Source organism: Ictalurus furcatus, chromosome 29, assembly GCF_023375685.1.
Source record: "Ictalurus furcatus strain D&B chromosome 29, Billie_1.0, whole genome shotgun sequence".
In the NCBI taxonomy this organism is placed as follows: domain Eukaryota; kingdom Metazoa; phylum Chordata; class Actinopteri; order Siluriformes; family Ictaluridae; genus Ictalurus; species Ictalurus furcatus.
The window spans coordinates 14764741-14780360 of record NC_071283.1 but is presented as its reverse complement, the minus strand read 5'-3'; the positions used below and the strand labels follow the sequence as shown (position 1 = coordinate 14780360).

Genomic DNA, 15620 nt, shown 5'->3' with positions numbered 1-15620 from the left:
ATAAATTAACTGAAATTCAATATTCAGTTTATTGTAGCAACAACAAATTTGGATATAGAATCAAAATACCAGAATGTTCATTCAAGAACCGGAATAGCCCTTTTAAGGGCATAGCTCTGAATAACCTTTTGTAGCATCTTTATTTATAAGTGTTTAAAAACAAAAACACACCGTGGCTATTTTAAACCACATTACAGGACCAGTCTCCAGTGGATGCAGTTCTTCTCGATAATAAACGCTGATAATTGGTGTAAAGAATGGATTGCTTATGCTTTCCCTGTGGGCTGCAAACATCGTTCTGTATTCGTCCTCACGAGACCGAGATGGATCAACTCTCTTAACTGCACAAAGGGAATCAAGTATGGTTCTTTGCTCCGTTTCCATCGGCAATTTCGTCTACTCAATTTGCACGTGCGCTGATCTTCCAAGCACCTATGTCAGCCTGCGTAATTACCGTGGCACAGCTGAACTCGAGTAATCGTACCACTCGTCTCGGAACAATAATTAACAAGAGCTGTAATTATATCGGGCGTTATTTGGCGGGGGGTTGTAATATGAGCCCTGAGAGGTGGAGCACGTGAGGGGAGGGGAGGGGGGACGGCTATTTTTCATTGTAAACTGTGGAGCTTCAGTGGAGGACAGGTTCAGTCTGGGATGTGACTCTGTTTCTCTTTGGAAGGCCACTGTTTCCTCAGCAGGGTTGTTATATAGTAAGGACCCCACTTGTGTTGCCCCCCATGATGTCCGTGACACTCTTTCAAACATCCCAGCAGGTGGGACTGTACCACGAATCGTCAGAATGGGGGGGGTGCATATACATTAGGGATGTAACCCAATATGAATACATTTATTTATAGAATGAACAGGTAATGTGTTCCAAATAAATACAGATATGAATAGAAGATTAGACTCGTCAGTTTAGAGAAAGCTTGTATCTGGATGGGGATACAAAAAAAAAAACTTGCAGTATAGACCACTCGAGAGTGCAGATATGGATATTTGGAGCACTAAAGAGATTCAGAAACAGATAGTGGCATTGTGTTACACTCCTAATAGACATGCATGCTGGTTCTTGTCACAAGGGATCTTCATCTTCTTTCTTCATTTTCTTCTTCTTCTACTTTGGTTTTTAACAGCCGGCTTGTGCAGTACTTTTCAAAAGAGCTGTTAGAGATCTCACGAACGCAGCTTGAAATCACACACCAAGTTAATCCAATTAAACAAACAATTGAGTTATTTATTTATTTATTTATTTATTTAATTTTTTTTTTTTTTAGCATTCACAAGGCAGTGCACTTTAGACTGAAAATAAGTTACACGCTCAGCACGTGTTCTAACGCTCCCGTCTGGAATATAAAGTCTGTTTGAGAGGAGATCAAATCACGAAAATGCCATCTTTTAAATGTCATCCTCGCAAAAACGCTCTCGAGACGTACGACGCGTATTTAAACATGGCGTAGAAAAGCCGTAACGCGACCACGTTCCATTGACTAATAGGTGTGTGTGTAGCTTACTTACAGAAATAAAAGTGCTAAAAATACATATTCTGGAATGAGCATCTTGGTGTTGTGGCCAATTTCAGAATGACTCGGATCCCACGAGGGATCCTTAGCCAACTTACATGGCAGGTTTCCAGCCTGTGGAGCAGATTTCACAGCCTTGGACATCATTAAGGTTTGAAAATAAATGTTGCCACACGAAGTCGAGCAACAGGGCTGCCATAGCTTAGCACTTTCAAGATTGCAGTGTATTGGGCTTCCTAGAGCACACATAGCACATTTGAGGCAGAGAGGAGTACTCCTGCTGAGCAAGTTGTGAGGGGGGATCATTCAACCCACTCGTTTTCTTAACTGGTCACAATCATGAACTGAATTTTTTGCTAGATGATGGCGTTATTTATTTATTTAATTTGTATGAATTTATTTATTTATTTATTTTTACTGGAAAGCAAACACAAGCTACAAATTAAATTACAGGTTGTACTGATTTCATATTAAATTTATTTATTTTATTTTTTTTACAAGGAAAAATTAGCGAATCGGTCACATGACCAGAGTCATTTACTTCCATCATGCACACACGGAGGAAGATCGAATACGTTATCGTTTCTATAGTAACAGCCCATTCACGGAGACTCGTACGGCGGACGCCGCACGATGAACGCGTTAAAAAACACACTTGTAATCACTGATTTTGGCGAATTTTTCCGCAAGGAGACGTTTATGGAACGTTCTTATGGAAGGAGTCTCCAGTGTCGGAGCTTTGTAACAGTCTTGTATCGGTGTTCTGACGTCTTCACGACGGAGGAGTTTACGCTTTTGCAGTTTCTCAGTAACACAACAAGCTGCGTTTTTTGTGTGTTTTTTTTTTTCGTCTTATTAACTAACTACGCCACAGCGAACTGCTGTGGTGTAAGAGCAATAAAGCACTTGGGGACATGCTGTTATAGGAAAATAATCAACTTCAGGGTGGACACAGTGTCTAAACGCGTCATCACGATTCCACGTCGTTGATTGATTTAATAGAACAGCGTGACAAGGAGTGTGTTATAAATATTATGTAAGGTGAAATGAAGGAAATGAAACGATCATGCGGTTTCCTGTGCTTTTGAAGGAATTGGGTTCTCGCCCAGCTGGGATGGAACCTGAAATTAAAACGAGTTAAATAATGAAAATAAATGGAAAATATTTAATTACGGTGCCGTTTGGGATACGTTACTGACAGATCAACGTTCTTCGCTGCTTGATTTTCTCAACAAATGCTACAGGAAATGATCCCGCTGAGGTGCTGAGATGTGAGGAAACGTGTTGAAAGTTTCAATAAAACGGGACGACAAGCCGGTAAGTGATTGAAATTTTGCTTACACGCAATCGTCCAACTCGGCGGTTACACCAGGCTTACATCAGGCTTTGTCCAGTTTTAAGAAGAATGTGCTGCTATGCAAATATTTCTGCTTTCACACCGAAAAATTTACTGTTGTCAAAGCTGGTGTACTTGACTATTTCTCATAAAGTACACTATTATTGTGTTTGTGTGTGTGTGTGTATTCGAGTGGATATGATGGACCTGTCTGGTGTTCTGTAATCGGGGATTGATGGCAGGATACAGCCATGATCATTAACCAGGACAGGATCTAACCTGTCACTCAAAGTTTAGTCTTTTAGTAAGACGGATGAGGGTGGATCCCTGGTTCTGTTTTCTCGGACTAAACCCTTTTTTTTTATTATTTATTTTTTCCACTACAGATGTCTGCTTGTGTACCTCACAGTACATTTTGAACGATCCGTAGACACAAACATAGCCTATATGAAATTTCTAAACAATTTAACCTTGGCTAATTTCTCAGATGACATGTTGAGTCTATATGGAATAATGGATCGAGGTGGATAAGAGAACGGTCATCTTGAAAAAGAGAGACTATTAGCTGGTGCCCAAGAGGACAGCGATATATATATTTTTTTTCTGTGGTGTGGATGACAATTGTGCGGTGATAATGAGGCTTAGCCTGAGACGGCTGTGTCACATCAGGCCACCCATGTGTCAGTGTGTGTCAGAGAGCACGCTCGCACATAAAAAAATGAGAGAGATGGCAGAAAGAGAGAATAATAGAGACTGGAATTAAGAGAAAGCGTGAGAGCAGGACAGAAGGATGGAGTGTAATTATGAGAGAGAGAGTGAGGGAAAAAGCGTGAAGAGACACGATGCAGTCAGTTTATCTGGGCTGCCTGCGGTTCCGCCGCGGTGTCAGGCGGAGAGAAACAAGCACTTAGCCATAGTGAGGCAACAGTTACCTCGAATGACGTGTGCCACATCGGAGCGCGCCGGATTTCCCCTGAGTAACAGGTGTGCCGTGTCGCAGCACTTCAGGAACCGTCTTCGATGCGTTTTGTAGGGACGCAACTTTCTTAATCAGTTGTTTTTGGCGTTGAATATACAACATCCATTGACGTCGCACGATCCAGCACGTTGATACGGGGGTGCTTGAAGGTTCGTTAGGATTTTCTGCATAAATATGACCTCATCATCCGATTTTCACACAAGTCCTCAAAGTAGACGAAGTGAACCCGATTAAACAAAAATGAGACACAAATATTCTACTCGGTCATTTATTTATTGTGGGAAATGATCCAATATTACATATCTGTGAGGGGTAAAAGTATGTGCACCTCTGTTTTCAGTATGTGGTGTGAGCTCCTTGTGCAGTAATAACTGCAGATAAACGTTTGGGGTAAGTGTTGATCGGTCCTGCACATCGGCTCAGGGGAGTTTTATCCCGTTCCTCAGTACAGGACAGCTTCAACTCTGGGATGTTGGTGGGTTTCCTCACATGAACTGCTCGCTGCAGGTTCTTCCACAGCATTTCTATTGGATTCGGGTCAGGACTTTGACTTGGACGTTCCAGAACATTCACTTTATTCTTCTTTAACCATTCTTTGGTAGGACGACTCGTGTTCTCAGGGTCGTTGTCTTGCTCCATGACCCGCTTTCTCGTCAGATTCAGAATTCATTGTTCCATCAACGATGGCAAGTTGTCCAGATGCGGTGAAACACGCCCAAACCATAACACTACCTCCACCATGTTTCACAGATGGGATAAGCTTCTTATGTTGAAATGCAGTGCTTTTCCTATTTTTTTTTCATAGTTCTACATTCTACATGGTTCTTCTGATTCTTTACGAGTGTGTTGGTTAATTAAAGGCTCTCAGCTCTTTGTTTTCTTTTTTCTTTTAATTTGGAGAACTTTCTGACAGGAAAACCTTTTGTTGTTCTACACAGAACCTTTTTAAGGCTTTCCCCAAAAGTACAGCCAAAGAACCTTTTTAAGAGTTCACAAATCGTTTGAGTTGTGTAAGAATAACTCTTTCAGAAACAGAAATTTATTGCAACAAATGTAGTACAAAAAAACAAAAACAAACAAAACCTAGTCAAAGACTACACTCGTAACTGAGCCAGAAAACGTTCTTCAGAGCAATGATAACTATTTATGTTCTCTAAAGAACCATGTGGAGGAAAAAAAAAAAGTCTTTAAAAACCATTTCATACATGATTCGTTTGACTTTTCTGTAAAGAATTTGCACGCTTTATAGTAATCATGTTCATTTCAAAGTGCGTTTAATTTTCTTTAAAAACAAAACAATCAAACTCCGACGTTCGACAGTGAAAAATAGTTCAGATAGAACAGATACAGATAAATCTCCCTTCACTTCATACTTGCATCGTCTAAACTGTCTACGTTTTCCACCCAGTACACACTCCGGATTAATTCAGTTTGATTACTTTATGGAAAAAGGATCATGAGGTGTAACTCGAGTTTGCAACTGATGATCCTTAAACTCTTTGATTTCACAGTTCTCGGGACTTAAAGAAGGCCCTCCATTATGGACGTCTTTTGTGGTGTGATTTGAATTGCTTCGAGACAAAGTGTTCACCTCTCCATTGCGTCCCCCCCCAAACCCCAACCCCTTCCTTGGCTCACCGTGACGCTTGACCCCTTGTTGCTATAGAAATGTGGTGGCGAGAAGAACATCCATGGAGAAGCCTCCTTGACCCTTTGCTTTAATTCGTCGTTTTAACGTGGTATGTGAAAACTCCTTGGAGAAAACTCTTCCTGCTAATATTAATGAAGAAAAAAATTCGTTTTGCGAGGAATTAGCCACTTATGTGTTTGCATAATCAGCTCCTTTACCTCGCTACTCGTCCTGCCTTAATCACCTGGACTCTCCAAAACACCTACACCCTTCTCAGGATCAGACACGGGACCGGCAGCGCGCACGGCTATCAGACGAATTAATCTGTCAAACTTGATTGCTATTGGAGGCGTGTGATTATGCGGTCCTGATTACGAAGCCAGCCCGAGGACCATACACCGCCAGCTCATACTTGGTCAAGGTGGATGGAAAAAATCACACAATGATTGCACTGGGACGGATCGGTCTCGCCGTCACGCCGTCACGCCGTCGCCCGGCTCGTCTGAAGTGCGACTGTGATTAATACAGCGCCACTTCAGCGCTATGCAACCGGTAACGACACTTAACGAGACCTCCGGCTTTGGCATCAAAAGTTGGCCTTTTTACACCGTCCTAAAGCAAACACTTAATTTGACGTGCAGCGTAAGTTCCGGTCTAACAGCCGGCGGCTAGAAAACGCAGGATTTAACGGTGGGATCTTGGAAATAATAATCACACACCAGGTGGAAGTTTTTTCTTTGTGTGAAAACAGACCGCGTTAATATTTACACTTTCAGAGCAGTTAGATCAATTAGAAATCACGTGACGAACGTTTTAACGTGTCACAGAACTTGTCTCAAAGCTCTTACAGAAAAGTCACATGCATGTCACGTTTTCGTACTGTTGTATGTTGTGCATGCTTTGTTTCACGTGGCTTTTTTTTGCGATTCATTTACTTTCATGTGATTTTTACGCGATTTATTCATTTTTACGTCATTTCTTTCCTCGTGTAATGTTTTACACATCGTTCAGATGTAGTGGAGTTTCAAACGGTCATTTACGTTAACACGTGATTTTTAGGTTTTATTTATTTCTGTTAATTTTACATATCAAATTTTTTAAATGTGCATTCTTGCAGTTCATGTCTGATTATTTCACGATTAATTTACTTTTACCTGATTTCTTTAACATGATTTGTTTACTTTCACGCGTGATTTTTTTTTTTTTTTTTACAGATGAATCCTTTACTTTCACATGATTTTCTGTTCATGATTTTGTTTGCTTTCATGTAATTTTTTTTCACGATTTGTTTACTTTCACGTGATCTTTTGTCCACATGATTTGTTTACTTTCACGTGATCTTTTGTCCACATGATTTGTTTACTTTCATGTGTTTTAACAGATGATTCCTTTACTTTCACATGATTTTCTGTTCACATGATTTGATTTGCTTTCACATTTTTTTTTCACGATTCATTGACTTTCACATGTGATTTTTATATTTTTTCCTTACACGTGATTCACTTAGTTTAGTGTGTGATTATTATTATTATTTTTTTAAATACACATCCTAAAACAGTTTGCTGTTAGAACCTAGACCAGAAAATATGAACCTTTTCACAAAGCTGGAGAAAAATACTTTATATAAATATAAAAATATACAGTTATTCATCGTCAAAAACTTGGAAATGATGAACAAAACAAAAACAAATCACGCTTACAGCAATAAAAAGTTATATTCAGAATATCATTTTGATTCTTTCAGTATTAATATCTTACCATACCATTTTTTTGGCCATTTCTTGTTACCCGTAATAATAAAGGAATGTTTGTAATGCCTAACTTGCGTTAAATGTCTTGTTTGCTTGTAAAGTTGGGGAGGGGTGTGCACTCAACTTTTTCACTCACTTGTATATCTCTGTGAGTAACGTGTAAAGTTTTCGTTTCAGCGTGTAGAAGCTTGTCATGGCCGTGTCTGGCCTTGCTCTGCAGCCGTAATGTCTTCAGCGTCTGTAGGTCGCTCTGAGCCGGATGGAGGAAAGCTCTGTGCTGCTGCCGTGGACCATGTGGTGGGTCACATGGCGCTTCGAGGCTGGGCATCGGCGTGGGTGCTGGTGATGTTCTGCCAGCAGGCCGCGTCATGTGCACAGAGCAGCCTACACTCCGAGGAGCCCCTCGGAACTCGTGCATGCCGCTCGGCGACAGATTGCAGGAGTCCAGAGCTCACGGAGAGCGCCGGCTCCAGAGAAGTAGATCAGTAGATCAGATCTTCCAAGCCGGGATTCGAGATCCGCGAAGTTTTCTCTGTGATTTGACCTCACGTCTGCACGGACATGGTGTTTGACTTGCACAACATTTAGAAAGTGAAAAATATTTCTCATTTCTCAATGCATAACTATTTGCACCCCAACCCCCCCCCCCCCCCCCCCCAATAAATGACACATTTATTTAATACAGCCTAAAATGAATGAAAACATGTTTTTTCGTGCAAAGGCGACAGAAAAATGTTGTTTGTATAGATTCGAGGTTTTTTTTAAATGTATTTTCTTAATGTAAAGGTTAAAGAATCCAACTTTTATTAAGAATCTAATTAATATCCTAACTAGAGCGAAGACATTGTTGCTGCAAGCCCTTCCTAAGCCTTCTAACCTTTTTAAATATTTCATTTATATTCAAATCTGAACAGTAAAACTGTACCTGACCTTGAGTAGAACTGTATGCAAAGTGTCCATCTTAGAGAAAACATGGAAGAGATTGAATTTTCATTCCAAACCTTACATACTACGAAGGTCATTCACACAATCTGGTGGATAAATAAATTAAAAAACGCCATCCAGAATGTCAGAAAACTAACTCTGCCATAATCCTAACTCAATTTATAGACTCAGCCGAGAGAATCTGGTGTGTTTTGCCAATGAAAGTGGCTAAGAATCGTCAGCTTTTACAGGAATAAGCCACTCAAACGTTTCCTGTAGATATGCAAGATTATCTTGTTAATGTACCACCAACTTTAAAAAAAAAAAACAAAAAAAAACAACTCTTTAATAAGTCTTAAAGATGGTGTTTTTTTTTCCATTAATTTTATTATTACTATTATTATTACAAAATCCAGTCCCCATGGTCCGTATACAGAGCTGAGACGTCACACGTTGCTGGTTTGTCTTGTTTTTTCTGGAGATGCTTTTAAGCACAAGCAACCTGGGGAAAAAAAAAATCGGAATAGAAAATGCTGACTGATCAAAGGAAAATGGCGAAAACAGCGTCCGAATCTACTATGTCGCCAATATTTTCGCTGCACGAATAGTCCGAGTTGTATTTAACCCCTAAATTGCTGGTTTGATTGACCAATACTCCATAGTATTGGCCTAGAGTATGGCCTTCCATACTCCACTAGGCAGCAGCGCATAAAATAGCACTTGATCCAGCACGTTGAATTATTTTCTATTTCATTCTTTTAATATATATATATAGTGATCTGACAGTTGCGTGTACACACGATCGAACAAAGCCACGAGACGTGAAATCGAGGTCATGGAACCGTAGCACGTGCGCAGGATGTATGCGATTTGATCAAGCTTTTACATTTGCGCTTTGAATTGTCAAGTGAAGAAAATAATGACATTTTTCTCCCGTGAACGCGAAGCGCTTTGCTTTTCCTGCAAACAAAACATGCCAAGGGTTTGAAGGATACGCCGCCCGAGCACTCTGCTACGCTTCCAGCTCACGTTAATGCTTTCTCATAAATGTACCCATATGAAGAAAAAAAAAAACATCGTTTTTGAATCTTGAAGGTTTCTTTAAGGTTTCAATGCAAAACTTTAAAAAGTCCTCGCTTTCAGAAATAAATTTTACTACAGACTTTTTCACTTTTACCCCAACGGACACACTGTAGTAACATTCTTAGCACCCAAAAAGAAAGAAAGAAAAAAAAGGTTCTTCTTGGAAACACTTTGCTGTTGTACAGTAGTTCTCAGAACCTTTACGTGTTAGCCCAGAAGGACAACCAAAGAACCCTTAAGGCTTACTAAGCACGTAAACTTTTTAGTATTTGTCATATCTGAGTGCTAATTGGATTCATTAGACACACCTCTTAAAGGCGAATAAATAAATAAATAAAAAAGACTCTAAAAAGTAGTTTAGAAATATTTTTTTTTATTCATAAACATCAGTCATAAAAATAACAAACATCAAAGTTCATTCAAAGTACTTTGTATAAACCGTCTTAATATGTACAAATTTATTCTCCCAGTATAGGAAGAGATTAAAAATAATTTAAGGCAGGTTTCCTATAAACATTTCCCCTTCGTTTGTTCCTTTTTTCACTCTTTTTTTTCTCTTTCTTTTCTTTTGAAAGCAAACCACAATACAGTCGTGTTATAACTGTGATAAGACACCTTTTTTTTATTATTTATTTATTTTTTTACCTTCGTGTAGAAGAACTAGTGAGGAGAAGAAAAAAAAAAAAGAAAGAAAATGCAGCAATGTGTGCTACCTAAGTTACTCAACAGCAATGTTCCAGCCTGGTGCTATTCTAGTCTTCATCACATTACACACTACAAGAGCCATGTGAGCTAGATGATTCATAATTCATTCATTTTTATGTACATACACAAACTAGGGGTCTGTCAAACGACGACACTCGGGTTCTAAGTGGACAGAAATGCTTTGTGTCTCTGCAATGTAAACTTGTACACTTGTTCAGGAGTCTCGAACCCTTTCACGCTTTGACGTGTGGAGGTCTGCTTTTGATTTCCCGTTAATATACTACACACGGGAAACACTGTGAGCTCAGAAGGTTCGAAATAAACGTTTCATCTTGATATATCCAGACGAACAGAAAAATACAAAAATACAAATAATCATACATAGCCATATAAATATATTTATTTTTGCACTGACAGCTGTAGTAGAATAACTTTCCTTATCAAACAACACGATTTTACCATTCAATCAATAGCATTGCAATGAAAATAAACACGTACGTCGACACTAATTTTAAGGAAAAGGAAATGTAACCCCTTGGCACAAATAAATGAACCACAAGTCGTGGTGTGTCCAAGTTCCAAAGGCGAAAAAGCCACCACCATGATGTAGAAACGAGGTAAAAGTCTCACTTCTGCAGTGAGGCATGGATTTATTACATTAGCTTATTAATCATCATATTACATGAACAGTAAACATGCAATATCAAAAAGCACAAAAGTTGGAGAGAAGTGCAATACGATCCAGCGCAGGAAAAGAAAGGAAGGAAGGAAGGGAAAAAAAACAAAAACAAAACCAAAACAACAAAAAAAAACAATGTAAAAATAACTCGAGGTCGGAGCTGTTCCGGAGTCAAAGTGCTGAACTGCAGCTCGAAAGCGTTTGGCTGCTCTGCAAACAACCTGGAGCACAAAAGTTAAACGTTACAAGAGTTTATGCAGTTGCTGCACACAGAGTAAGCATCGTGAAGGGCAGTTTGGATTATAGGGAAGATCCCCTTTTTACCCTTTCAAAAAAAGAAAAAAAGAAAGAGTCGTCACTCTTTTCCAGCTCGCTCTTTTGCGTAAAACGTCCTCCATCCAGTTCCTCCAGAGCGCGCGCGCGCACGCACACACACACACACACACACACACACACACACACACACACACACACAAAGCCTTGAATGAAAAGAAAAGCTGTGTTTTTGGTCTCTGATTCAAAGTTATGAGCTGATATAAGTAGAGGAAGTAGATTACTATGAACTTTCCATTCATATTCCCATAATATTCGAGGCCTTCTCCATAATAGTGTGTCCCCTCTGGAAGGCGAAAATGGTTCAGTCTGTGTCGCAAATATTTCATTTCATTTTAGTTGCGCTTAAACACAACTCCACCTGGGGGGAGTGCACACTCTCTACAAACTATATAGGTTCCACTAGGACTGTTCTTTTGGGAACCATTGTTAGTTTTTAAGAACCTTTCCGAGGAAGTTCCTGGAGACACTTTTAAGGATTCCGTGCGTTAAAACCCATAAAAGATCTCCCAGAAATCTGTGTGTGCAGGGTTTTATTTTTTATTTATTATTCTTATTCTTTTTTTATTATTATTTTGGGGAAGGGAGATGACAAAATAATAAATAAATAAATAAATAAGTACATGCGCACAGTGCACGTGGAGCCTCCGATCAAGAACCCAATCAACTGTAGATCTTCCCAAGATCGTGCGCACACCAAATACAAAGCGCATTTTGGCACTGGATTTTGGTTTCACACGTTATTCAGATGGCCTCCGGGAGGGCGAAGGGCCAGGCGCCGAGCTCTTGCGTCTTCTCCTTGTGCCGGAGGTGCACACGGCCGTGCCGCTTGCGCTCATCGCTGCGCGCAAACCTCTTCCCGCACACGTCGCACGCGAACGGCTTCTCGCCGGTGTGCGTGCGCGTGTGCGTGGTGAGGTGGTCGCTGCGGCTGAAGCTGCGCGCGCACACGCGGCACCGGAACGGCTTGTGGCCCGTGTGGATGCGGATGTGCCGGTTGAGCTCATCCGAGCGAGAAAAGCGCCGGTCGCAGGAGCCCATCGGACACGTGAAGGGCTTCTCTTTAGCGGTGGAGGAAGAAGCGGAGGCGGCGGCGCTGTTCTTGCGCTTCGGTGCGCGTGCGCGGCTCGGTGCCAACGGCTCCGGGGGAAGCAGAGTGGAGTACAGGAGCGAGTCGATGGTGGAGGTCGCGTAGGTCGGAGGCTCGCACTGTCCCGGAGCAGGGATGGGCTGGAAGTTTGGGAACACGCCGGGTTTCAGGAGGCTGTTTGATGGTGCGTCCATGACAGAGTAGTTAAACGCAGACGCACCAAAACTCTGGCCACAAGCATCACCGAAGCCTTGCTCCTGTTTAATTCCGGCTTCCACCTTGAACTCCATGTCAGGGTTGGACAGCGAGTCCAGCAGATCTTTCATATCCACTTGATGATGCTGATGCTGATGCTGATGCTGCTCGGATGAAAAGTCGCCAGATGTTGGAAACCCATAGCTGTCAGTTTTCCCGAAGGTGTTCCACTCGTAATAACAGCCTCCAGTGTTCTCAAACTCACTTTTCACGACCACAGGGAAGGTCCCAGGCTCAGAAGACGGAGGATCTTGGGGTGCACTCGTGTCGCTTTGTTGTTGTTGCTGCTGCTGCTGCTGCTGCTGCGCTTCTGGAAGTGGGCCCGCGGAGATGCCCACGATCTCGGTGATCATGTTGAGCAGCGTTTCTGCGCTGCAGGGGGCGCCCTGACACGCCTCCACGTAGAAACTGCCCGAGTAGGACAGCGAGGCGTCGTAGCTTCCCTTAGGGCCGTGACAGGAGGAGTATTGGTCCGCGCTGGTGGGCTCCGTTTTGGGAGTGACTGTTGTATCTGTGGATGATGGCGGAGGAGGACAGGAAAGAAAGAAAGAAAAAAAAAAAGAGGCGTTATTAGCGTAGAGTTGGGGATGAATCTTACAGCACGTTACATAAAGTAGCAAGCAGATGCGCACTAGGGAGATAGTCATGTTCTGTGTAGGAATGATACAGAAGGTGCTTGTGATTTTCTTATAGAACTATTCCTAATCTTTGGTGAGAGTGAGATGTCATTCCACAGCATTAATGCTCAGCCAAAATTGTTTACCGAAAATGGTTATAGCCTACTATATATAGCAGGTGCAAATTCATTTACGCATATCAAGAAGATACATCTACACAGCACAGAACAGCTATAATCCAAAACCTGGAAAACAGATCAACTTCATGAAACGGACTGATCTGAAATGATCTATGGCGAACTCACCGTGTGCAAACTGAGTAGGTGCTGTGCGCTCAGCGTCCATAAAGACATCCTGATGCTCCTTAGTGTCCATCATCCCGATGGCTGAGTCGTTACAGGTGTCAAACTGAGGGTAAAACGAGTCCTGAGAGTTCAAATCGACGTTGTTGAGCATCTTTTCCCGAAAAAAAAACCCCCCAAAAAATCAAACGAGGATATTTGGAGATCCGGTCCAAAGATTAAAAAAAAACTGGAAAATAAATATAAAAATGAAATGCAAAATGTCTCTTCTCTGCGACAGTCAAGTCCGTAATAGATTGAGGTCCGGTAGAAACAATAAAAAAGTGAATAATAATCAGGAATTCCCTTTTTTTTTCTTTTTTTTTTTTTTATAATGTCCTAGATGTGTGCGACTCGCAGGTGGATGTTCCTCCGCTATCTGTTGCTGCGCTCCTCTCACCCAGAGCCGCTTTTTATACCCCCGAGCTCGCGGCTCGGCCCTCCCTCTCTCATTCACCGCGTGCTGGGAGAGGATTCCCCCGCTGCGTGGCATCTTCATGCCCATATATGGACACGGAGGATGTGACGGGGTTTCCCCTCCCCTTTAAAAAAAAAAAAAAGAAAGAAAAAGAAGAAGGAAAGAAACATAAAGAAAAGAGAGGAGAGGTACGCTCCTGACGCTTCCAAAAGGTCGATTGAGCATCAGTATTATTACACTCTTAGAAAAGAAGGGTACTAAGGGGTACCTTTTGAGTAGAAAGGTGCATGTGGGGTAACTTTACAGCTTTGCAGTACAGTTTTGTACCTGAAGTCTTTGTATAGGAGTTAAATGCACGTTTTCCAGGTGAAAGATGGGCTACAAGGTACAAAAGAGCAAAAAGTAAAAGGTACAGTTCAGTACTCAGTATTTTCTGCGAGTGAAGTCTGAAATAGCCTATGTGAGTATATACTGCATTAAAAATACATAGCATTAATTCCATCATGGTGAGGTTTTGAACTAACTAGGCTTCATTATTAAAATTATTATTATTATTAGTAGTAGTAGTAGTAGTAGTAGTAGTAGTAGTAGTAGTATCCATCCATCCATTTTCCTTACCGCATATCATCAGGGAGCCTGGAGCCTATCCCAGGGAACTCGGGACACCCTGGGCAGGGTGCCAACCATCGCAGGGCACAAATGCACACATTCACACACTATGGACAATTTAGAGATGCCAATCAGTGCATGTCTTTGGACTGGGGGAGGAAACCGGAGTACCTGGAGGAAACCCCCAAAGTACCAGGAGAACATGCAAACTCCATGCACACAGGGTGATCGGATTTGAACCCCCAGCCCTGGAGGTGTGAGGCAAACATGTATTACTAGTAGTAATATATAATATGATATTTTGTACTACTACTCTTTTCATTTCATTTGATTTCAATTTTCTTTTCTTTTTTTTTTTTTATAGTATTTTAGTAGTAATATTTCTGCTTCTTTTCCTTCTTCTGCTTCTTTTTCTTCTTCTTATTATTATTATCTTGTACGACCAATTGGGGATGGGTGATATGACAAAACCATCATATTCCAATTCTCAAAGACATCTCTACGATACATGTAGGTTTTCTAAGAAACCTCCAGCAAAACTGTAGTGTTGCATTTAAAAAAAAAAAAAAAGACTTTATTAATACTTACATTTATAAATATAAAAGTTTAACACTGAAAGAGTTCAGTAAATTCTGTAAAATGCAAGTTTCAGCTACTTCCAATCAATTTGTACTAAAAATAAAGTAAATAGATATATACTGTATGATATCCAAGTGTACTGCGACATCATTTATCACGATATCAGTGCCATATACAGTCATACAATATACTGTCCAGCCCTAATACTAATACCAGTCCAAATTAATTTATCCACCCAGTGGTTAACAATTCATAAAATGGACTCACGCTGAATGATGAGACGTTATTGGCTACACCACAGTTTTGCTAAACAATGGCTGAATCCCAAATAGTCCCAGATCTATAATGCAGTACAAAGAGTGTACGAATGTTTCACACCATGGACAGCGACACTGCTCAGGCTCCTCCTTACTTCACGGCAGCCATTTTTCTTTTTGGCAGTTCCCTCCAAAGGCTATATTTGGCGAACACCACACTACCGCATTAAATAGGCTTGTACATCAAATTAGGCGTTGTTGTTGAAATCTTTTAAAGCAACAATCAGCTTTCAAGAACCTTTTACAATAACGTTCCTGAAGGCTTTCTTTCAGTGTTTCTCCTGAAACCCTCTAAATCAGAGGTTCTCTCTTTTTATTTTTTTTTTGCAGCCACAGATCTTCAGAACAGATTTCTGTAGTTTCATCCATCCATCCATCCATCCATCTTCTATACCCCTTATCCTTTTCAGGGTCACGGGGAACCTGGAGCCTATCCCAGGGAGCATGGGGC

General features: G+C 41.1%; 1 protein-coding gene across 1 annotated transcript; it reads right to left on the bottom strand.

Annotated features, from left to right (window-relative positions):
- Positions 1–11673: 11673 nt before the first annotated feature.
- Positions 11674–15314, bottom strand: LOC128604479 (early growth response protein 1). The gene is made up of 3 exons (XM_053619644.1): positions 13933–15314; positions 13211–13788; positions 11674–12799 (listed from the first exon to the last, which is right to left on the bottom strand). Exons 2-3 carry the CDS (start codon positions 13359–13361, stop codon positions 11688–11690), a joined length of 1263 nt encoding a protein of 420 aa, XP_053475619.1. The 5' UTR covers positions 13362–13788; positions 13933–15314; the 3' UTR covers positions 11674–11687.
- Between the last annotated feature and the right edge of the window lie 306 nt (positions 15315–15620).

What these genes read in the sequence shown, in the direction of transcription:
- LOC128604479 (XM_053619644.1), bottom strand. Translation starts at nt 13,361, where the DNA reads ATGCTCAACAACGTCGATTTGAACTCTCAGGACTCGTTTTACCCTCAG. An exon ending in ACCTACTCAGTTTGCACACG is followed by an intron (nt 12,800 to 13,210) that starts GTGAGTTCGCCA and finishes CATCATCCACAG; the next exon opens with ATACAACAGTCACTCCCAAA.